This window comes from Equus quagga, chromosome 14 (assembly GCF_021613505.1).
Source record: "Equus quagga isolate Etosha38 chromosome 14, UCLA_HA_Equagga_1.0, whole genome shotgun sequence".
In the NCBI taxonomy this organism is placed as follows: Eukaryota; Metazoa; Chordata; class Mammalia; order Perissodactyla; family Equidae; genus Equus; species Equus quagga.
In genome coordinates this window covers 60,344,419-60,369,972 of record NC_060280.1, presented here as the reverse complement: position 1 = coordinate 60,369,972, position 25,554 = coordinate 60,344,419, and the positions used below count along the sequence as shown (strand labels likewise).

At 37.5% G+C, this 25,554-nt stretch overlaps 1 protein-coding gene across 3 annotated transcripts in view; it reads left to right on the top strand.

Annotated features, from left to right (window-relative positions):
• ALG9 (ALG9 alpha-1,2-mannosyltransferase) overlaps positions 1 to 25,554 on the top strand; it is an 89,625-nt gene that overhangs the window by 34,805 nt on the left and 29,266 nt on the right. For all 3 annotated transcript variants that reach the window (XM_046638016.1, XM_046638015.1, XM_046638017.1), the window contains 2 exons: positions 490 to 637; positions 1,796 to 1,925. In XM_046638016.1, the coding sequence (XP_046493972.1) occupies positions 490 to 637; positions 1,796 to 1,925 (278 nt within the window). The remainder of the gene's footprint in view (positions 1 to 489; positions 638 to 1,795; positions 1,926 to 25,554) is intronic.

The following is a 25,554-nucleotide window of genomic DNA, read 5'->3' as shown; positions in this document are numbered from 1 at the left end:
TTATGACTGGGCTGCCACTTCTCTAGCTTAGGATTGAAGAGAAGATTGAGAATTCCTTTTAGTGTGATTAACTATAATTTTTTTTCTCTATTGTTGATTTTGTTTTTCCTTTTAAAGGTTGAGTTAAGAAAGTCTTAAACTTCGGTTGCAAAGGGGACTCAATTCCCCTGATAATATTCTTTCGTATAATCATTATTTGGATCCGGAATATTAAAATATGCTAAAATAACATAAGTTAAAAAGGTGGAAGGGTGTAGAGAAAGGCAAGAAAGCAAATTATTTTTTGGCAAAGTAGGGTCTCTACTGTAATCATCTTCCTGACCATAGAGACGTTTTGTACTAGGAGAGCAGCTTCCTGCTGAGTTGTTGTGGAGCTTCACACTCTTAAATTTCACATGGATTACAGTGGGATGCTAACATGCGTTACAGTTAAATGTCAGAATCGCATCTTACTCATCTTTGGCTTTCACAAACCTTTGTCCCTTCCAGGGTATCATGGGCCCCTTGATTTGTATCCAGAATTTTACCGAATTGCCACGGACCCAACCATCCACACTGTGCCAGAAGGCAGACCTGTGAATGTCTGCGTAGGAAAAGAGTGGTATCGATTTCCCAGCAGCTTCCTTCTGCCCGATAAGTAAGTTGTCCTTTAATTTCCAGAGTTTTAAATCAAGGAGTAAAAATAGTAGTTCCGTGGCAGTATCTTTTTAATTTTTCTTTCATTTTGGATTTTTCACAAAAATTTTAAATAATTTACTATCTCAGAGAACTGTGAGATCTGCACTGTGCATCCATTGCCTGTGTTCAGTAGACTGAATGCTGTGTCTGTTTACGCACCCTTCACTGCCCACAACCACAGAGGTCTGGGTACTTCTAGAAACTCCTTCAGCCCTGGGCTCCCGCTAGTGGTTCTTTCTGAGGATTTATATTTAAATTTCTATAATTATCTGATATTACTCCACTTCTAAAAGTGGTCTAGAAACTCTAGCTGGAAGAGTGTTTTTAGAGAAGCAATGTTTGTCATCCAAGAACAGTGAAAGTTCTCTACGAACCGTGGACAGTGGGGAAAGCTGTGGTTAAGATATCTGTGCCACTTTCCTTTATGCTTTCTGCTGTTGGAGGTGATAGCATAGGTTCTGGAATTCCTTCTGTTTGCTTAATTTGGACAGAGAAGAGTCCTACTTAGGGAAAAGAGAAGTCAGGTTAACTTGAGTCATGTTGCTACATTTGGGGACTGGCTTTAGCAGCTTAACTCGTGGTGGTATCTTATGCTTGATAAAGATCCTGTATCGATCACTTGATTAAATTAAAACTTGTTTTTTAAGTATTAACTTTAGCCTTTGCCTTTTACATTTGAAATAGTTTCATAACTAAAGATACTTTTGAGGATTACTCAGGAACAAGGTACTTCTCCCATAGTATATTCTTACATTTCATTCTTTTCCTACCTGATAAATTTGCTTTAATTTTGATGAGTCTCTCTGATCATGTGGTATTTGGTAATAAACTTTGATGCTTCTCTGGTCGTTTGACGGAATAACCATTTGGTTGCAAATTTCACTGTGAGAGTTAGCGAAATGGGTTGAGAGATCTCTAGTTGAAAATTTCTCAGCGGTTTTGGACTGAATTGTGACCTCTGCCTCTATGCTCCCTGGTTGAGGTTTTAGCAGAAATACTTCTTCTCCAAGTGAAATGTTTTCACATGAATTTTTTTGGGGGCTTGTTTATTTCAAGTACATTTAGCAATATGAGCCCCCTGTGTTTTTCTTATTCTCCTTATTTGTGTTTCTGACAGCTGGCAGCTTCAGTTCATTCCATCAGAGTTCAGGGGCCAGTTACCAAAACCTTTTGCAGAGGGACCACTGGCCACCCGGATTGTTCCTATTGACATGAATGACCAGAACCTAGAGGAGCCATCCAGATATGTAAGGGCAACATTCTCCTTTTACTACTTTGAAATGAGTTCTATCCCTAAAATCTGTTGGCATACACATTAGTGTGTTGATGAAATAGACGTTTCCTTTTTTTTTTGAGGCAACTTTGGTTTATAATATTATATAAATTTGAAGTGTATGTCATTGTATTTCGATTTCTGTGTAGATTACATCGTGTTCACCACCCAAAGACTAATTACCGTTTGTCACTGTACACATGTGCCCAGTCACCCCTTTTGAGCCCCCTCTCCCCCCCTTCCCCTTTGGTAACTACAATCTAATCTCTATATCTGTGTTTGTTTATTGTTGTTGCTTTTATCTTCTATTTATGAGTGAGATCATATGGTATTTGACCTTCTCCCTCCGACGTATTTCGCTTAGCATAATACCCTCAAGGTCCATCCGTGTTGTCACAAATGGCCAGATTTCATCGTTTTTTATGGAAGAGCTGTATTCCAATGTGTATATATACCACATCTTCTTTATCCCTTTGTCCTTTATGGTCACTTAGGTTGTTTCCAAGTCTTGGCTCTTGTGAATAATGCTGCAGTGAACATAGGGGTGCACGTATCTTTATGCATTCATGTTTTCATGTTCTTTGGAGAAATATCCAGCAGTGGAATAGCTGGATCTTAGGTAGTTGTATTCTTAATTTTTTTTCTTTGTTGCTGGGAAAGATTCTCCCTAAGCTAACATCTGTTGCAAATCTTTTTTTTTTCCTTCCCAAGGCCCCAGTACATAGTTGCATATTCTAGTTGTCACTCCTTCTAGTTCTTCTATGTGAGCCACCACCACATCATGGCTACTGACAGATAAGTGGTATGGTTCCATGCCCGGGAACCAAACCCAGGCTGCCGAAGTGGAACATGCCAAACTTTAACCACTCAACCATCAGGGCTGGATCTATTCTTAATTTTTTGAGGAATCTTCATACTGTTTTCCTTAGTCACTGCACCAGTTTGCACTCCCATCAGCAGTGTGTGAGAGTTCCATTTTCTCCACATCCTGTCCAACACTTGTTATTTCTTGTCTTGTTAATGATGCCATTCTGACAGGTATGAGGTGATATCTCATTGTAGTTTTGATTTGCATTTTCCTGATGATTAGTGATATTGAACATCTTTTCATGTGCCCCTTTGCCATCTGTATATCTTCTTTTGAAAAATGTTCAGATCTTTTGCCCATTTTTTAATTGGGTTGTTTGTTTTTTTGTTGTTGGGATGTATGAGTTGTTTGTATATTTTGGATATTAACCCCTTGTCAGATATATGGTTTGCAAATATCTTCTCCCAGTTAATAGATTGTCTTTTTGTTTTGTTGACGGTTTCCTATGCTGTGCAGAAGCTTTTTAGTTTGATGTAGTCCCATTTGTTTATTTTTTCTATTGCTTCCTTTGCTGGCCAGACATGGTACTTGAAAATATGCTGCTAAGACCAATATTGAAGAGCATACTGTATATGTTTTCTTCTAGAAGTTTTATGGTTTCAGGTCTTATGTTCAAGTCTTCAATCTACTTTGAGTTAATTTTTGTGTATAATATAAGATAAAGGTCTCCTTTCTTTTGCATGTGGCTATCCAGTTTTCCCAACACCGTTTATTGAAGAGATTTTCTTTTCTCCATTATATGTCCTTGGTTCCCTTGTCGAAAATTAGCTGTCCATAGATGCATGAGTTTTTTTCTGTCCTCTTGATTCTGTTTCATTCATCTGTGTGTCTGTTTTTGTGCCACTACCATGCTGTTTTGATTACTATAGCTTTATAGTATATTTTGAAATCAGGGAGCGTGATACCTCCAGCTTTGTTCTTTTTCCTCAGGAATCCTTTGGCTATTTGGGGTCTTTTGTTGTTCCATATAAATTTTAGGATTCTTTGTTCTATTTCTGTGAAAAATATCTTTGGAACTTTGATAGGGATTGCGTTGCATCTATAGATTGCTTTAGGAAGTATGGACATTTTAACTATATTAATTCTTCTAATCCAAGAGCATGGAATATCTTTCTGTTTCTTTGTGTCTTTTTCGATTTCTTTCAAGAGTGTCTTACAGGTTCCAGTGTACAGGTCTTTCACTTCTTTGGTTAAATTTATCCTGAAGTATTTTATTCTTTTTGTTTTGATTTTAAGTGGGATTGTAGTCTTCGTTTCTCTTTTTGCCACTTTGTTGTTAGTGTATAGAAATGCAACTGATTTTTGTATGTTGATTTTGTATCCTGCAACTTTACTGTATTAATTTATTATTTCTAAAAGTTTTTTGGTGGATTCTTTAGGGTTTTCTATATATAAAATCCATCATCTGCAAAAGTGACAGCTTCACTTCTTCCTTTCCAATTTGGATCCCTTTTATATCTTTTTCTTGCCTGATTGCTCTGTCTAGGACTTCCAATACTATGTTAAATAAGAGTGGTGAAAGTGGGCATCCTTGTCTAGTTCCTGCTCTTAGAGGGATAGTTTTCAGTTGTTCTGCATTGAGTATAATATTAGCTGTGGGTTTGTCATGTTTGGCTTTTATTATGTTAAGGTATTTTCGTTCTATACTCATTTTATTCAGAGTTTTTATCATAAACAGATGCTGTATCTTGTCAGATGCTTTCTCTGCATCTATTGAGATGATAATGTGATTTTTATTCTTCATTTTGTTAATGTGGTGTGTCACGTTGCTTGATTTGCGGATGTTGAACCATCTCTGCATCCCTGGAATAAATCCCACTTGATCATGGTGTATGATCTTTTTAATATATTGTTGTATTTGATTTGCTATTATTTTCTTGAGGATTTTTGCATTGATGTTCATCAGTGACATTGGCCTGTAATTTTCTTTTTTTGTATTGTCCTTTTCTGGTTTTGGTATCAGGATAAGGGATAATGTTCGCTTTGTAGAATGAGTTAGGAAGCTTCCCTTCCTCTTCAATTTTTGGGAAGAGTTTGAGAAAGATACGTATTAAGTCTTCTTTGAATGTTTGGTAGAATTCATCAGGGAGGCAGTCTGATCCTGGACTTTTACTTTTTGGGAGGTTTTTGATTACTGTTTCAATTTCCTCAGTGGTGATTGGTCTATTCAAATTCTCTGTATCTTCTTGATTCAGTTTCGGAAGGTTGTATGATTCTAAGAATTTATCTATTTCTTCTAGAGTATCCAATTTGTTGGCATATAGCTTTTTGTAGTATTCTCTTATAATCTTCTGTATTTCTGAAGTGTCCATTGTAATTTCTCCTCATTCATTTCTGATAAAATGGGAATTTCTTGGAAAGTGATTTCTTTACAGTGAAGGATATAACAATGTTTATTGAGAAAAATGAACAGTATCACTTTTATTTGCAGATTACCACCTACTTTATTTTCTATGTAAAATATATAATTCAATGCATTTTCTAAGCTAGCCTGGAAATTTTTTTATGTTGAATTTGAATCATTATTTTGAAATGCATTCTGAAATTCTTATTATTCCTTGGTCCTTGTTATTAAAGTACTTGGTGGGGAACTTTCAAGTTGTCAGTAGACCTTTGGCCTATTAGTATATTCTAGTTTTAGCAAATGAACAGTCAGTGAAGGCTCTTTTCATAGTGAATCCGTAGGGCGATTTCCGTCAGGGCTGTGCTCTTCTGCCCACTCGTCTTTACGCACTCTGAGATCCCATGCAGATTTTATTTCAGTTCCTTTGAAAGGTGACTCTTTCGCCATTTGATACCTAGAAAATCTTTGTGGAAAAGGTGAGAGCAATAAAAATAATGCTTCTGGTTTACAGAGACAGTAAAAGATTATTTTATACACTTACTAGAAAGCACATTTTTTGGCAACCTGTCAAAGAAACATTTAAGAGTTTAAATGTCAAATACATTTCGTTTAGGTTTTCTCATGTCATATACTTAAAATGTGAAATACCAGAACTTGTAGTTCTCTTCTGAAGCAAACCTGTAGTCACATCTCGCCTTTTGTCTCCCAGATTGGGGCTGCTTAGACTTCCATGGAGACCCTCAGGGCTTATGAGTGAGGTTCCTATTGTGTGAGCTTTAGTTATAAGCTATGAAAATGGACATCATAAGATGTGTAATTGTCCTGGCCCCCTGAGGAGGTTGTACTCCACCAAGTGGCTTATATTAGAGCTTCCTTCTGACTTAAGCCTCTGATTCCTGTAACAAATGAAAATACCTCTGGGAAGGGTAAACTGTTATTGGTTGTTTTCATTTTAGCTGCAGATATACTCTTGAGAGCAGGCTTTGATGTTCAGGGGATCACCATGGGGACACTGGATAGTCCAAAGGGTGGGAGAATACACTGTGACAGGGGGAAGGTGTGAGTTCAGAGTGATAGTGTTACAGCTATGTTTTTGAAAGAGATAGCATGGAGAAGTGAAAAAGAACTGGACTTTGGAGTCAAGTGGGCCTGAGTTCAAATCCCATTCTATTTCTTACCTTGGTGACCTTGGGCAAATTAGTTAACTTCTCTGTTTAACTAATTTCAGTTTTCATCTGTAAAATTGGAATAATGATATCTACTTTGAAAGATTATTATGAGATTAGATATTATATTTCCCTGTCATATTTAGCATAGTGTTGGGTACATAGATTTTTCCACAAATATTCTTAATCTGATAATGGTATATCAGATGGATTATAATTAAAGGCACCCTTAAGAAGATTTATAATCTGCCCGAATCTGTCTCTCCTTCCTTACTTTTACCATTTTCCAGCTTGATTTTCATTTTTCTTAGCCCAGACTCATCATTGCCTTTTCCACCTCAATGGCTTTGCTTACATTGGTGACAGTGCCTGGATTACCTTTGTCTCCCTTCTTACACTATCAAAACTCTTCCTCTCTCAAGCTTTCTCAACTAGTTACATCCATAGTGAGCAGTCCATCTTTAAATGCCTTAAGTATTTATCTGTACAGCTCATTTAGCCATTTAATTTTGTTGTCTTATGTTATTTAATTATTTCTGATATGTATATCATGTCTTTCCCCTTCAGGTTGTGACTGCTCTGAAGAGAATGACTGCCCCTTATTTCTTTGTGTTCACCTAGCATCTAGGATAGTGCTGTATATTTAGTAGTTAGCTTATACATGCTTCCTGAGTGGAGACATGAATATTCCTTATCGTTGGGACAGTGATGTTGAGAGAAAGCTGACTATAAAATCCACAGGGACCTTTACATATTTCTTAGGCTTTGGTCACTGGTTGTCTCTGGTTAGATCATATTTCTATATTTTCTGCGACTGGGCACTGTTAAATTTGGTTAAGTGACTCTATACATATTAGCTTTACCCAAAAGCAAAGATTTTTCAGAATACCTATAGGAATCACCAAAATGCTGGCTGATAAAACCAGGGACAGGGGCTTGCCTTGTGGCCAAGTGGTTAAGTTCATGCACTCCGCTTTGGTGGCCTGGGGTTCGCTGGTTCAGATCCTGGGTGCAGACCTACACACCGCTCATCAGGCCATGCTGTGGTGGCATCTCACATGGAAGAACTAGAAGAACTTATAACTAGGATATACAACTATGTACTGGGGCTTCGAGGAGAGAAAAAAAAAAAGCAGGGACAAACAAATCAGATGTACCTGCTGAGTGTGTGGTGTCTGTCATTGTGCTTGTCCACCTTCCTTTGGTTGAGAGTTTTCCTGTAGAGTTCTTTGGATTTTTCTCCATGGCCGTGGAAGTGCCCTCCAAATCGAGTCCACTCACCTTGACCCTTTGGAAAGTAGAAGAGACATTTGATAGTTTACTGTGAATTCTACTTGAACTATGATCAGGGATTCATTTCTTTCAATTAACTGTTTAAAAAGTTATTTGTTGTGGCCAGCCAGGTGGTGTAATGGTTAAGTTCATGCACTTCGCTTTGGAGGCCCAGGGTTCACAGGTTTGGATCCTAGGTGCAGACCTACACACTGCTCATCAAGCCATACTGTGGTGGCATCCTACTTATAAAAAAGAGAGGAAGATTGGCCCAGATGTTAGCTCAGGGACAATCTTCCTCACCAAAAAAAAAAAAAAAAAAGTTTTCCTCTCATGATAAAGGTAGTGTACATTCATTTTATAAAATAATGAAAGCTATTGATAAGGAAAAAAATCATCTATAGTCTCATTACCCAGATATTAAACCACTGTTACCATTTTGGTGGGTTTTTTCTTTCAGTTTTTTCCCTTGCATATATACACACACACACACACACACACACACACATGTACATAAATGAAAATTTCAATTATTTTTAAAAATTTAATGTTGTAGTTCTTCAAGAAATGGTGCCAGGATCATGATTCTAATGGCCAGATAACTTTGCCCAACATATAGAAGCACATACGATACTCCACTTAGGTTTATTACTTCTGGTATCAGTCCTGGTTTTAAGTCTGGGTTCATTCAAGAAGTAAAAATATTTATGTTCTCTATCTTTCCTGAGCATGCTAAATAGCAGCGTTATTTTTATCTGCCCTTTGGCTCTGAGTGACAGGTTTGAGCCAACCCTTGGCTTCAGTGCTAAGTGGTTCAGTCTGTCTCCTGTTTCTAGTGTGCATGGAAGCTAGGGAACATGCGTGGCTTCCTTTATTTCACTATCCTCCTTTACCTCAGAGTTCATCAAGAATTAGGAGTGTTTTGTAAAGGCTCTGTGGTTTCTACTACACTGTGGGAACTGTATTGCAGAAGTAATATTTTTTTGCTGCGTATTCTTTCATTTAGGTATTGAGTAGCTGTTGAACATCCCATTATTGAACAGGTGGCATTTTTACAGTGGTACATGCCGAGAGTTTCTGCCAGAATCAAGGTCTGAATTTAGAAGATACGTTCAGTGTCTCCTCTTTATTTCTTGACAAATCCAAATTTTTGTTCACTAGTTGAAGGTGAATGATATTCTTCTGACTCCAAATCTGGTGTCTGATTTGGAAGCTACCTAGTCAGTGAATAGTTTGGAGTGAAAAACATCTGTTCAGGAGGGAGTTTTCATATAAAGACTTTTCTCTAACTTTGACTTCATGCTTAAGCAGACTTGCAGGAAGTTTGTCCATGTGTTATCTTTGAAAAAATAAAACTGTTCATTGTTTAATTTTTCCCAAACAGTAATACAGTCAGCTCTTCTATAACATGATGTAAAATTGCTAAAAATCATTGTGTGGTAAGAACCACAAGGCTTATGGGAAAAATGGAGTTAGGGACACAAATACTCAAAAACTTTGTCAGTGACCTGTAAAAGAAGAGATTAGAACCTAATGAAAATGGCAGCACAGTTTTACATATGTTAAATGGCTAAAAGTACATAAATACTGCAATAATACGGGAGTTTACCTTGAAAAGACCTGAAGTTTGCATGTGAAAGTGGCACTGGAAGCGTTAGAATGTGTGAAGTAGTGAAAGGGTTATCTGAAATAAGACAAAAAATTACAATACTAAATATGGATGAGTGGAGCTCATCACAGGCAGTGAACTGAAGAAGCTAGGAGATATTTGAGTATGTGCTTGTACACACTTTTTATATTCCTACACTGGTTAGTTTAGCTGAGTGCAGTTTTCTGGATTCACCTAGTGTTTTTTTTGTGGATTAAATGACACATAAGCAAACACAAAAATTGAATTATGCTCACATTGTTCCCTAATATCTCAGTTGTGTTGGAACAATTTTGCATTTTTGAAACAAGTGTTATAATAGAACTAACTGTATATTCAGTCAAAGCTTTCTTTATCTTATGCTTTATCCCTGCTTTCTCATTTAACCAGTGGAAAGAATTATGGATTTGGAAGGGAACTTGAGGTATAGAGTCTATGATGTCTTCATTTTATGGGTGAAGAAACTGAGGCTCAGAGAGGTGATAACATGACAAAGGTTAGTCCTAGGATAAGAAGCTTGGTTTCATGATTGCCCAGTATCCTTTTCATACCTTCTCTTACTTCTAAAGCCACTTATAGTTTATACCATATAGTATATCACTTGAATATATGTTTTCATGTAATGGTTAATCATTCTTTGATGTAACAAGGTTGAATAGATATTAAGTGGCTGAGCATTACTTTTTTAAAAAGTTATTTTCCATTTCTAGAGCTCCGTTATATATATATGCCAGATATTTTAAGTAGTAATTATTGTGTTTATCAGTCTATAGAAATGATCAGAGTCCACTCCCTTTTCTTTTTTTCTCCTTGTCTTCCTTTTCTCCTATCTTTATTGAAAGTGCTTGTTGGAGGAGAAAATAAATTGCCCTATAGATATCCTTATTAATTGTTGTCAGCCTTGAGTATCAAAGCAAATAGATTCAAATTGCCCTAATATGTGTGGTATAGTAAGATTGGAATCTGCTAAAAATTTAAGTGAAGGCTGTTCCAAATGCTTCTTTAAAATTAGTTCCATAGTATTCATTGTGTAGGCATTTAGAAAGGAAGTGATGTTTCCATGATCTTCAGTGATTGAATGACCAAAAATTTTTACCTGTGAGTTTACATTTTTACAGTGCAGTAAATTTTTATTTGTGAATTTAAAGATTCAGTTGACAAATATGTATTTAGCAAGTATGGGAGACTATAAAACAATAAGACAGTCTGTGCCTCTGGATGACAACTACTTTTTAAAATTTAAATAGGGTATTTATAAAAGAAGAAATGAAAAGCTAGAAAAATGCTTGAAATCTTTCCCTATCAAATGTTTCTCCTAAGGGCTGGCCTGGTGGCGCAGTGGTTAAGTTCGCACGTTCCGCTTCTCGGCGGCCCAGGGTTCGCTGGTTCAAATCCCAGGTGCGGACATGGCACTGCGTGGCAAAAGCCATGCTGTGGTAGGTGTCCCGAGTATAAAGTAGAGGAAGATGGGCATGGATGTTAGCTCACGGCCAGCCTTCCTCAGCAAAAAGAGGAGGATTGGCAGTAGTTAGCTCAGGGCTAATCTTCCTCAAAAAAAAAAAAAAAAAGTTTCTCCTAGGCCCCAGTGTTCCTATTTCAAAAACGGGAAATATCATAGGAGAATATTGATGCCTGGCAAAATGATGTAGTGGCAAGAGCACTGGGCTAGGAGTTAGGAGAGCCTGTGATTCTTTTCTGGAATTGAATGAAGTGTATTTTCTTCTTAGATGACTTTGTGAGTTTCCAGGGACCTTGAAATAGCTTTGCATCTCTTTCCAATTTTCTGTAACTACACCTGAAATCCAGTTGCAATTTGAACTTATCCTATTACCTGTTTTCTAATCAAATATTTTATGTTGGTGCATCTTGTTTTGAGTCCTGATTCCTGGGCCGTGGGACGTAATGGCCAGAGATGGAAGTCAACATACTGTTTCTGCCCCAAAGGAAATGAATATCTGTTAGGGGTGCACTGTGCTGTGTCATGCAACCTGAGTGTGATGCTGACGTTTGAGAGTTGAGAAGATGTCACTGCAGACTCCAACTCTGGCAGAATCTGTTATAGCTGATGAAGAAAAGCTGTGAGAATATTAATTATTACCCAGCTCCCTTAGCTCATTCCTTCCCCAACAGAATGCACACCTTTTATTATTGATGTCTTGACCTCTATCTCAGGCCTTTTCTTTTAGAGTGTGTGTTTTTGTTTATATCTGAGGTGGTATTAAATTGTCATGCTTAACATACATTAATTAATGAGATGTAAACAATGTGATACTGATTATCAATAAATTAGTTTGAATTCTCCCCGCCCCCCTTTTTTCCTTTTGGTTTAGAGGTCCTGATTTGTTCTCCAAAGCTTCTAGTGGGTTGTTAGAAACTGAAAGAAGTCACATTTCTTTCAAATGAGTCTTAAATGCGTGTATTTTACAAAATTTTAAACTAAAGCATATTTTTAGCTTCGACATCTGGTTGATATGTAGCCTGTGACTAATGAAATGAAACACATTTTTGTTTCATGATCATGTGTTAATGTCACCCTACAATTTTGTTATTTTTGATATAAGAATGATTAAATCTGAAGAAACAAAAAAATGAGCTCTTTGGTTACACTTTAAGGCAGATTTAAATCCAGTCTTTTGATTTTTGAATTGTAGATGATGTGGTAATGGAGTGTGGTATCAGATTTTGCAGTGTGAGATATTGACAAAATTGAGAGAAGAAACTATTCTTTCTGATTCTCTTAGACCTAAGGGGCAGTAGTCACTTGGTGTTACCAGGGATTCAGACTGAGAAATCTCCAACTAAAAATAGCCGCAGAAAAACAGTATATATAGCATGATCCAGATTTTGTAAGGAAAAATCTGTATCTGCAGAAGAAAAGGTCTGGGACATATACTAACAGGTTGATGGTGATTTTTGGGGGGTTGTGAGACTACAGATGATTTTTTTAAATGCATTTAAAAAATATTTTTATGATAAATCGTGTTTTACTTTCATCATTAAAAAAATAACCATAATAGGGGCCATAAATATCAAATCTTTAAAACTGCCAAGAAGATCTCTCGTCTGCTTTACAAACATCACTCAGCAAGCTGTCAGTTGACCTTGGGCTTCCTGTCCTTGAGCACAAGAAGAACCTTCAACTCAAAATTGGGACATAGATTTTCTGTTAAGTAATTTTTGCCTTTTTCGCATTTTGGCCTCTTAGTTCAGTCATTTCAATTATTATGTCTAAGACTACTTTTGCTGCTCTTTCTGCAAACTAGATCTAGATTGCTTTAGACAAATAAGACTGTGAAGCAATATGTTAATCTCTTCCAGGCAGGAGAGGAGTTAAAGAGTTAAATGAAAATTTAAATAAAATTAAATAATTTTCCTCTTGTTGGGGTTCATACAGAAAGCCATGTCCATCCAGTAAGTGTCCCAGAGACTACCTGTTGGCAGGGACATTCCCAGCAGTCCTGGATCATTGGCTTAAAAAGACAATGATATATAAATCTTATCATCATGGTAACATTAATCTCTGATCTTTTGGCATCTTTTTCATTCTTAATCATTTTGAATTGTTTCTCATTCGGTTCCTTCCTTGATTCATTCATCCACCCATTTATTTAACTTTTCCTTGTCCCTGACTATGTGCTGAAAATACAAAAGTGACAAAAAGCATAGTCTCCTGTCATTTAAGAAAAGTCCTATCAAGAAAAAAAGAAAAAAATTATGAGGAAAAGAAGGAATTGGGAGAAACAGAAACAATGTAGGAATCAGTGTTCCCTGATAGATTAAAAGAAAAGTTTGGGAACCATAAAACAATGTGCTTTGAAAAGAGAACAATCAGAAAATAGAAGCACCTAGAAATTGAAAATAAGATAATGGAGATTTTAAAAATCAGTAGAATGATTAGAGGATAAAGTTGGAGAAATCTTCCATACTGTAATTATATAAAAGCAAAACAAACAGAGAGAAAATAGGAAAAGGAATAAAGATGAGAGGATCCAGCATCTAGCTATTAGGAAATCCAGAAAGAGAGAACAAATGAAAGGGAGAAGAGGAAATTGCCAACGAAATAATGTGAGAAAATTCCCCAGAACTGAAGAACATCCCTTTTCAGATTGAAGGAGCCCATAAAGTGTACCTCAAATGATGAATGAGAAATGATTCGTAATAAGATGTATCAAGTACCAAAAGAAGTTAAGTGTATATTATTATTTGATAATTGAAAAATCAAAAGCTAGCAGGAGAAAAGCTGGAAGGATTGTGAGCAGTTGGTGCTGGGAAGCGGGATCAGGGAATAAGGAGGGTACTGCTGTTTTTCATAAGCTTCTTGTACTGCGTAAGTTTGGAACTATGCACATATCTTATTTTGATAAACCTAAAGATGAATTTAGAAAAGGACATAAATCTTGCACTCAGAGTCTAGAGGAGAGGCAGTTCTAAAATATTATTCAACAGTGTGATGAGTGCCATAATATGCTGTGGGAGCACAGCGAAAATAGGAAGGACTCTCCCTAATTCTCATTTTGGGGACATTTTCACATAAGAAGTGGCATAGGAGCTAGGTCTTGGAGGATAGTTGAGAGTTCTCATGAGACAGATTAACAGGAGAAAAACCAACAAAAGTTTAATAACATGTACACATGGGAGAAACCCAGGAAAACAGAGTAACTTGCCAAGATGGCCGAAGCCGTCGCTTTACCATCCTCAGCTAAAGACAAAAGAAAATGTTGGGGATGGGAAGAGTCAGGGACTCAAAGAGAAGGGAGGCAGTTCACACGGAGGTGAAAAGGAGCAAACATTTGGAAAACTAGAGTTTGTCCACACAGAAACAGAAGAACACAGAGGGGAGTCCAACAAATGGGATTTTCTAGGTTCCTTCCTGTCTACCACCCAGTTCATGTTATGCTAAGGTGATAGCTCCACTTCCTGGGACAGGTTTTTTCATCTGAATTCTTTTAGGCAGTTAAGGGAGAGGTAACAAGAAAAACTTTGAGTCTTGTTTCTTAAAAATAATCAGTTTAAAATAATCCTCATGTTAAAGAGACACATTTTGAGTGGCAAATTTTGTTCCCCTTCAGTATACTCTGTGATTTTCACATGATGACAAAATCGGCTATTGACACATTTCTCAGTATGTACTCCGCCTGTTAAGCAGCGCATGATTGTATATATATATTAGAAAGAGAGATTGATTTGTTTAGGATGATCTCACATAATTGTGGAAGCTGGTAAGTCTGAAATCTGCAGGATAGGTTGGCAGGCTGAAGACCCGGGGAAGAACTGATGTTGCAGCTCAAGTCGGGAGGCAGAATTCTATCTTCTTTGGAGAACCTCAGTCTTTTTCTCTTAAGGTCTTCAACTGATTGGGTGAGGCGCACCCACAGTATGTAGGGTAATCTGCTTCACGCAGAGTCGACTAATATAAATGTTAATCTCATCTAAAAAATAACTTCATTGCAACATCTAGTCTAGTGTTTGACCAAATATTTGGGTATTGTGGCCTAGCTAAGTTGACACATAAAATTAATTGTCACTGCTAGAGTAGAGTGGTTATTGTCTGAAAGTATTGTTCCTGGGGTCCTGAGGTTCCTAGCTGGTCTGCCTTCTTTTCTCTACCTTTTGGAGTTGTCTTATGTTTGTTTCGTAGACAACATCCAGGGTTTTTATCTAGACTTAGCAGGAGGAATATAGAAAATGCCTGCTCTTGCTTTTTATTTGCTGCCTTCTTTTAACATATCAGATTAAATGCTTCATTTATATTTGAGGCCATAGGGTTTTATTTCTAAGCCTCTTCTCTGTTTTCTTCTGTAAATTATTTAGTTCTTCCTTTTGTGTGGTTTTTTAAAAATATCACATCTTTTTGACTAGAGTGTCTGATTTTATGATTTTATCTGGGTGTTTTTTTCTCCCCTTTCAGATTTTAGTTTAAAATTTTCTTCATTTAGTTGGAAGTATTTCTAAGCATATTCACTGTGGTCTTGGTGAGATACATTCTGACCTTTGCCAGGAACTCATTAGTGTATAAGCTGTAATCCAGAAAAACAGTGCTGTGATTTGACTCCATTGTTTATATTCTGCTGTTCACTTTCTTTATCTTTCTCTTCCCAAGTCCCAATCTTTAACTTGAAAAAAATTGAAAATACCATCTCTTTGCTTCAGAGACCTTCAGTATCCTACCTTTGATTTCAGAGTCACTTGAGATACAGTCTGGCTTTCTGTCATTTGTTTCTAATGTGAATTGGCAAACCTTAGTGTTTGGCAGATTTGTGGCTTAGCTGGTTCCCTATCAAGTTTGATATATTGCAGGAAGATGGAATACTTTTCTGTTAGCTGTGTTATGTCTATTTTCACATAGATGCTTCTGAACTCCCCAGTCAGGGTGATTTATGGAAACTCTAATTCAAAGCCTGGGAACCACAGCCTGCCTATTTGACCCAGCCTGTCTGTCTGGCTCACTTATACCTGTGAGTCTTTATAAAGGTATTTTGCTATTCCTGTCATGCCACTCTTTTTTACTACCTTCCCTCCAACAAGTCTGCCAAACCACTTTTCAGGCTGCAGATCTTGTTTTCTGCAGGAGTTTCTTGCAGATTGAGCAAAGCAGAGCTGCTGATATTTCTTTTTATTTTATAATTATGACACAATTTTCCCATGGCCATTTACCCTGCCCAGTCCCCCAATAATTATGTACTATTAATTTCCCTTTTAAAAAATCTACTTAGTCTTTTAAAAAATCCACTTACTCTTAGCACATATAGTATCACAAACTCTTAATTATCTGTATTAGTAGAAGAAATAGTACATAAATAGCCCCTAGCTGAATATATTTTGGTATTAACAGTTTAATATGAGACTATTTTAGGAATTCACAGAATTTCAGATAAACTAACAAAGTTACCCATTGAAACAACGTAAGAATCACCAGAAAATTGGTCACCTTTCCTAGTCCACTTCCCCTACCTAGCTTTTCCCAACATTTCAAGTAGGGAACAAGTCATATAATTTCATAGGTTGATGCAAATATTAACCTGGGTAGAGCTTCATCTATTGAATTTATACCCTTTTGGATGGGTGATAAAAATGACTGAAAGATTTGAGTTTAAAAAGTCATTCCCTCTTCATGGGTCACAAAATATATACTAGGAACTGATGATAATGTCAATTGACTCATTAAGCAGAGAAAATTATAATAGCAGAAGACTTTGTGAGCATGTTTTGCCAATTCTGGATAATTAAAAATTAATTTTCTGTTGCTTTTTATTTATGCTTTGTCATAATTGCTTTATTCTATTGGCTGAATAATATTTAAAACTTATTCATCTGGGGGCCAGCCCCGTGGCCAAGTGGTTAAGTTTGCACACTCTGCTTTGGTTGTCCAGGATTTCGCTGGGTTCGAATCCTAGGCACGGACATGGCATTGCTCGTCAAGCCATGCTGAGGTGGCGTCCCACGTTCCGCCACTAGAAGGACCCACAACTAAAAATACACAACTATGTACCAGGGGGCTTTGGGAGAAAAAGGAAAAAAAAAAAATCTAAACTTTATTCGTCTGTTGTTGTCCATCCCAGTAAGCTCTTAAAGGGCAGGTATCTATGTGTGTGTTTGTCTTCCTCTGATCCTCTTTTATTTTTTTATTTTATTTTATTTTATTTTATTTTTGGGGGGAAGACTAGCTGTGAACTAACATCCGTACCCACCTTCCTCTACTTTATATGTGGGACGCCTGCCACAGCATGGCTTAACAAGTGGTACCATGTCCGTACCCGGGATCCAAACCAGCGAACCCTGGGCCACTGAAGCGGAACATGCAAACTTAACCGCTGTGCCACCGGGCCGGCCCCTGGTCCTCCTTTAAATTATAATGACAATATAAAAACCTTAAAGAAAAAATTGAAATTTTTGACAAAAATGGTATATAGTTTTTTGTATACAGGGCTTAACTTAACTCTAAAGTAGAAATTCTCTGAAAGTTGTGTGATTTATTTTTCTTTTGTTTCCAATTTGGTGCTTAATAGGCTTTTCTAAATGATGGTAGTGATAGTGACTTTAGTCACTAATGAATTTCATTCTATGTTATAGATGTATTCTTAAAATACTTTATATAAACTATTTTAAAAATCAAATTTACAAAAGAAACCTTAAATTTGCTGTTGTAAAACAAAAGAAATTAAGCAATCTCCCATGACTTCTCAGTTTTCTAAATATGCCTTTTGTATAAAGTAGTAGGTTTGTTTATATTGAGATATATTTTTGAGACCTAAGACATATGTAGATTGGGCTTCATTCAGTGACATTACCACCGTCCTGAGTGTTCACCCCCATGCACTGATTTCACAAAGAAGGCAAATATTTTCTGTTCATTTGACGTTTTTGATCAATTGGTAGTGGCTTACTGGAGCCCCAGGTTGAAAGCATGATGAGATTGTATCTAGGCTCAGTGAAAGAGTGCTACAGTTGATTAGTGATGTCTAACATGAGCGATGGGAAGGGAAATACTGTCTGAGTTTTCTGTATGTGTCATCAACCAACTTCAGCCTGGATCTGTGTGGTTATTCTAGGCTATGTAGGTAAGACATGTGACCTATTCCCAAATCATGAGTTTTATATTGATAAAGCACTTGGAATTGAAGAAGCTCTGTAAAAATTTAACGTTTTTCAGGCATACAAGCCCACAAAATTCCCCTAAGCCTTTCCATATTTAACAGTGTCAGAATAACAATGATAATATCTTAGTTTTTAAATAGCTCCTTGACATCAGCAAATTCAGAGAACCGAATGATCTTATTTTGCCTTTGCCATTCCTGACAAATATGTATCTTCAACTATGTTTAGTGCTACAAGTAAGACAGACTTTCTCATTGCTCCATTCTTGGCAATATAAAAAGCAGATCCTGTGTATTTATCACCTGCAGTGCAGGGAGGTCTTTCAATATGAAAATATATCTAACTATGAGCAGCAGTAGTTTTGAGAAGAGTAGAATCAGCAATGTGGAGTATATTTAATACAGTTGTGATGAAATTATTTTCTCTCCAATAATCATTTCTTAGAGTTAAGAGGGAGTTTACTAGTTTGCAAAGAGATGGTAAAACCTCTGAGGCTAGGTTAAGTGACTCCCCTAAATCACAAAGCTACAGCTCGGATTAGAGGCAGAGTGTTTGGAGGTCCCATTTCTTGACGCAAATGGTAACATTAGATAGGCTTAAATAAGAGCGCTTACAGACTGAGAAAGACAAACACCATATGATTTCACTCATGTGTGGAAGATAAACATACACACAGACAAAGGGAACAGTTCAGTGGTTACCAGAGGAAGGGGGCTGAGGGGTGGGCACAGGGGTAAAGGGTAGCACTTACATGGTGATGGACAAGAAATAATGTACAACTGAAATTCACAATGATGTAAACTAGTATGAACTCAAAAAAAAAAAGAGCACTTAGTTGGGGGCAGGGGGTTCAGAGCATTATTCTGCTTTTCTGTTGGTGTCATTTCAGAGAGCTGTTTCAAACGCTTGTTTGTTTTATGGGTCTTGCTGATATAGTCCACATCCAAATATAGTCGGATATATATACCATAGGATTTCTTTTTATATTTATAATAAAAAATTGTGGCTAAAATGGAGTCAAAATGTATCTTCTCGGAGAAATTCTTTACATGCAGAAAGTTCTCCAGGCTTTCAGGATCTTGTCTGTGAATTGAGAACAAGCAAGGACTATCCATGTGGAATTTTGGGTTATTCCTAAATGTGATTCTTATGTTCGTTTTCTGGGCTCTTTGGGTTCTCTAATCCCCTTCCCAAAAGCAAGAAGAGTGCTCTCATAGATCTCAAGGGAGTTGTATATTCTTGTCACAGTAGTAGGATCCAGGAATAATTGTTTAAATTGACTTCTCTAGTCAACTCCTATACTTTAATTTTTCATTCTATAAAATATCCAAGTCAGTCAAATCTTGTTACGGTGAATTGTCTGGCCTTACTCAAGATTAGTAGTCAGTTCACTGGAGCTTGAAGTCATTTTGCCATTTAGAGATTTTTTTAGTAGATTTATTACTGTGTTATTTGATCTTTTTTTTTTTAAAGATTGGCACCTGAGCTAACAACTGTTGACAATGTTCTTTTTTTTTTTTTCCTCTTCTCCCCAAAGCCCCCCTCCCCAGTACATAGTTGTATATTCTAGTTATGAGTGCCTCTGGTTGTGCTATGTGGGACGCCGCCTTAGCATGGCCTGATGAGCGGTGCCACATTTGTGCCTGGGATCTGAACCAGCGAAACCCTAGGCCACCAAAGTAGAGTGCACGAACTTAACCACTCGACCTCGGGCCAGCCCCTGATTTGGTCTTTATTGTATGATATTTTAGAGGAAATAGATTGTCCTCCCAGGACTAGAAGCTAAGGGAAGATATTCTTGGCACTCACAGATAGCTGGTCTTAGTTTTAATTTAATTTAATTAATTAATTAATTTTATTTTTTTTAAAGATTGGCCCTTGAGCCAACAACTGTTGCCAATCTTCTTTTTTTTTTTTCTGCCTTTTTCTCCCCAAACCTCCCTAGTACATAGTTGTATATTTTAGTTGTGGATCCTTCTAGTTGTGGCATGTGGGATGCCGCCTCAACATGGCCTAATGAGCGGTACCATGTCCGTGCCCAGGATCCGAAGCCTGGGCCACTGAAGCGGAGCACGCGAACTTAACCACTCGGCCACGGGGCCGGCCCCATGGTCTTAGTTTTTAACACTTGGTGTTTGAAATTGTCCAGCATCTTGGTGCAGCTGGTGACCATTCTTTCCTTCAGTAAATACTTTTTGACTGCCTTCTGTGTGCCAGTACTGTCCCAGCGCCAGGGATACAGTGCTGATCAAGATGGACTCAGTCCCTGCCTTCGCAGAGCTTAGAATGCTCAGCTCTAAGTAGTCCTGGGCCTTACTCCAGTTGCTCACAGAGGGATATGAGGACACCTAATGAATCAAAATTTATTACGTGTTTTGGAAAGAAAGAAGACATTCTGAAGACTTCTTAAAAGTTAAGTAGTAAATTCATAGCATATGTCAGCCGCTGTTGCTGTTTGATAGCCTCAGTTATGACCAAGTTTTACTTAGCTGTGGGCAAAGTGCCTACACAGTTTTTTCAGCTTCAATCCTCCCACTTGCCTTGGAGGTTAAAGGACAATTGATTTTGATTGATCTTTCACATTATCCCCTTAAACTCTTAGAGGATTCTTTACTGCATTTGTCTACCAGATCATTTTCAGTGACATTTGAGAAATAAGATCTGTCTTGTATATGGAGATGGTTTCTCTGTGATGTGCCGTGAACTTCACACTGGCCCTTGCCAGAGATCTCTATTTTTACAGCTATGTGCGTCATTGTCATTTCCAGCTGATAGATGCCTGAATGCAAGTTCACATCCTTCCTGTCTGAGGACTTGTGGGAGTTGGCTCCGGCAAGAGGATAGACAGCAGAGAAGGTCACTGAGAAAAGGCGGTTGGAGTATTAGTTCTTTCCTTGTCCCCACATGGCATTCTAAAGAGTGGTAAATCTATTGTTTGGTACAACTGTTGAGCCCCTTCCTGTTGTTACTTTTTCTCAGTCTTCAGCCTCCTTACGGTTTTCTGTGGCTTTTGGAATCCGCTCTCCCCGGGTTTCACAGCTGCATATTTCTTTGATGCTTCTCCTACAAGTTCTCTAGTGGTTCCTTCCGTCCCTTGCTTCTTCCACTTTCTTTTGCCCAGTCCTGTAGGCATCCTCCCAAGCTTTATCTATGGTCTTCTGCTTCTCTCTATTTCTTTCTTCTCTCCCTTTTTCTACCTTTTCTCCTTTTCCTCCCTCCTCTTATTTTCATGCGTTCTTGTGTACATTTGTTAAATAGCATTTACTTAGCAGCTACTGTGTGCTTTGTACTTTGCTAGGTTTTTGGAGTGCATGACTGAATGAGACAGACACAGCTGCAGCTTCCATAGAATTTACCAATTTCTCAATTAATTCATAAATTATACTTGTGAAATGTTTTAATGAAGAAGTACTGGTTGTTATGAGAGCATGTAATTTGGGGACCTGTCCTAGTTTAAGTGGACAGTGAAGTCTTTCCTAAGGAAACCATTTCTGGCTGAAATCTGAAGGATGAGTAGGAATTTAAGAGGTGGAAGCAAGGAGGGTTCCAGGCAGTAGGAACAGAGAACAACTCTCTCTCAGTATCCCAGTCACATGGGCCTCCTTAGTTACTTGAATACGTCATGGTTCTTCCTACCTCAGTTGGGGTAAAGCGCAAGTTACCGTCCTCTTTCAGTCTCACCCAAACTGATTCTTCACTGCAACCCTCTGCTTTCCCCAGTTCACTGGATTAGATGTCTTGGTGTCATTGATTTCCTTTGAAATAGACCTGAGATTTGCCCTTGCTTCTTTCTTTATTCCCACTGCAATAGAACTTTAAAACTTCATCACTTCACTACTGGATACTCTGTTAGTGACTGGAGTCATTGCTTCCAGCTTTTCCTCTAGCCTTTCCTTGTCCCTCCCTGCCCAGCATAGCCACTGTGGACGTCTCTTTCTGAGACCCATTTGTTAATCATATCAATCGTTGGCTGAAAACCTAGAGTAGATTCCTGATGCACAAAAGCCAGATTCTCCTAATTTCAGTCCTTTCATTATCCGTCCTTAGGCCATCTCTCGCTAGTTTTGTTTCTCAACACTCAGCTCTTGGGACAAGCAGATATTCCTCCTGTTTTCCCTGTAAACCGTGCTCATCTCTCCCTTTTTTCCTCCGTTCTCTGACTTTTACCACCATCTCCAGGAAATCTTTTCAACTACTGTAGCCCCCTGTGATTTCTTCCTCTCTGAACTCAGATTGCTCTTATAATACTTTGTATTTCATATGTGCTAATATCCTTTCCTGAGATAAGTTATAAGTTTAATAACAGAGACATGTCTTTGAATTTTATATACCCTAGTTTAGGATTCACCAAATAATAAAGGCTTTGATGATGCCCGGAAGATTCATTTTGATATCATTTAGTGGATACTGTTAATTCATTGCTATTTGAGGACTGTACGTAGTCAATATGTAACCCTTCTGTCCTACATGTTAGGCGTAAATTGAATTGACAGTAGACGTCAATCTAGGTTGAAAACAAGAACAATTCATTTTAATGGGCTCTAATGCTCTAGAGTTCTTTTCTATCAGTCAAGTTCTCACATTCACAGAGTTAGTCAAGGATTCCTTCTAATATTACAGGTATTTGTGTAGTCCTTTATACCTTACATGCTTTATTTAAATGAGTCATCTCATTTAATCCTCACTACAACTCTTTGAGGTAGATGGTATTATCCTTATTTTACAGAAGAATAAATTGAGCTATAAAAAACTTAAATGTGTATGAGTCACTCAGCTGGTTGATGGTGGAGCCCAGACCTGAATCTAGGTCTCTGACTTAGAACTCTTCTTCTAATTTTTTAAATAAAATTTTTTTCCCAGATTTACTGAGATATAATTGGCAAATAACATTGTATATGTTTAAGGTATACAATGTGATGATTTGATATATGTATATATTGTGAAATTATTACCACAATGAGGTTAGTTAACACATTGGTTACCTCACGTAGTTACCATTTTTTTGTGGTAAGAACATTTAAGATCTACTGTCTGAGATTTCAAGTATACAACACTGTATTGCTAACTTTAGTCACCATGCTGTACATTAGATCCCTAAAACTTAGTTAGTCATCTTATAACTGAAATTTGTACCTTTTCACCAACATCTCTCCATTTCCCATAGCCCCTGGTAACCATCATTCTGCTCTGTTTCTATGAGTTTGACTTTTTTAGGTTCCACCTGTAAGTAAGATCATACACTATTTATCTTTTTCATTCTGACTTATTTCACTTAGTATAATTCCCTCAGGGTTCATCCATGTTGTCGCAGATAGCAGGGTTTCCTTCTTTTTTATGGCTGAATAATATTCCACTGTGTGTGGGGGTGTGTGTGTGTGTAGTGAATACATACCACATTTCATCTGTTGATGAACTCTTAGGTTGTTTCCATGTCTTGGCTATTGTGAATAATGTTGCAATGAACATGGGGGTGCAGATATCTCTTCAAGGTAGTGATTTCGTTTCCTTCAGATATATACCTAGAAGTGGGATTGCTGGATCATATTGTAGTTCTATTCTTAATTTTTGAGGAGCGTCCCTACTGTTTTTCATAATGCTATACCAATTTACATTCTTGTCAACAGTGCACAAGGGTTCTCTTTTTTCTACATCCTTACCGACATTTGTTATTGCTTGTCCTTTGGATAATAGTAATTCTAACAGGTGTGAGGTGATAGCTCATTGTGGTTTTGATTTGTGTTTCCCTAGTGATTAGTGATATTGAGCACCTTTTCTTGTACCTCTTGACTTCTTTGGAAAAGTGTCTGTTCAGGTCCTTTGCCCATTTTTAAATCAGATCATTTGTTTTTTTGCTGTTGAGTTTGTTTTCCTGATATATTTTGGGTATTGATCCCTTATCAGATTTATGATTTGCAAGTATTTTTCCCCATTTCATAGGCTGTCTTTTTATTTTGTTGATTGTTATGGCTTCTTTTCTAATTACCTTATTTCTTCTCTAGTAGAGAACCACCCCTTGATCATACCTAAACATTTTCTGCTGGAGGCTTTTGTCCTTGTGTGTTTTAGTTGTTCAGTAACTGCTTCCACAAAAAAAGAATTCTTTATTGAGCTGCCTCCCAGGAAGGATGAAAAGAAGTTACATTTTTTTAATGGATTAATATCTCAATTAATATGATTTTTGCCGTGATGTCTTTCTAAAAACTTTACTTTAAATGGAATTTGCATGTGTGGTGTAATGAGTGGAGCCTAAAGCTAACTGGTGTAGTTGGGTATTAATTAGTTACTACCCACATCTCTGGTAGACCATGTAGTCAACACCAAATCCAGATAATCAGACCTGTAGTATGCCCGGCCGGAAAAGGCCATGCTGTGGTCAAGTATTGAAGTGTCATACTGAGAGCTCCCTCACTGAAGGAGGTCTAGGCATGAGACCATGAAAGTCTCTGCCCCTTGCTGGTTCTGTTTGATTACAGAGGCCTGACACTAGCAAATCTTTTAAAGACTTATTTCATGTTTTTAAAATCCTTGGGAGCTACAGAGTGGGTGTTCAGACCAGAAAGGCTGCTTCCTGAAGTGTTTATGCAAAGGATCATTTTTAGAGAGTTATGTGGAATGGAATTGGGTCTGACGTCAATTCTCAGTGTGCTGTCTCTCCCCTGGAGGAATAGCCCATATGTAGAGACAGATGTGAGACTGAAGTCTTTTTACATATAAATAATGCTGGGAGAGAATGAGAATGTTACTGTGAGTTAGAGGTTGGGGAAGAACAGAGTTTACTGTGAGCCAGAGATGATCAAGTTGTTCTTATATGCACTTTTTAAAACTTTTGTTTGCGTATAACTCATAAGTCTAAATGTGCACAAAACATAAGTGTACAGTAAATTAATAATAATAGAGCAGGTACCTGTGTAACCCTCACCCAGGTCAAATACTAGAACATTGCCAGCACCCAGAATCTCCCCCAGCAATTCCTTTTAATTTTTTGAGGAAGATTAGCCCTGAGCCAACATCTACCGCCAATCCTCCTCTTTTTGCTGAGGAAGATTGGCCCTGAGCTAACATCCGTGCCCATCTTCGTCCTTTATTTTATATGTGGGACGCCTGCCACAGCATGGCTTGATAGGTGGTGCATAGATCCACGCCGGGGATCCGAACCCTCGGGCTGCCAAAGCAGAGTGCACAAATTTAACCACTACGCCACTGAACCAGCCCCATCCCAGCAATTCCTTTTGATCACTACCCACTCCTCCCATCAGAGGGAGTCTCCTCACTTATATGGTAATAATTTCCTTGCTTTTCTCTTTAGATTTATCACTTTCGTATGCATTCCTAAATAATAGGTTAGTTTTGCCTGTTTTTGAACTTCATATACATGAAATCATACTGCAATTTTTGTGTGTCTTGATCTTTTCACTCAACATTTTGTTTGTAATAATCACACATGTTGTTGCATGTAGCTGTAGTTTGTTCTCTTTTGTTACTGTATAGTATTTCATTGTATGAGTGTACCACAACTTATTATTTTACTGTTAATGGATGTTTGGTTGTTTCCAACCTGAGCCAACTGCAAATAATGCCACTTTGAACATTCTTGAACTTGTCTTTTGGTGCATGTGTTTCTCTTGGATATACATTAGTTTGAGCCATGTGAAATTACCATTTTTGTGTATTAAACAGTCAAATATTAATGATTTCATATGGTTCAATCTA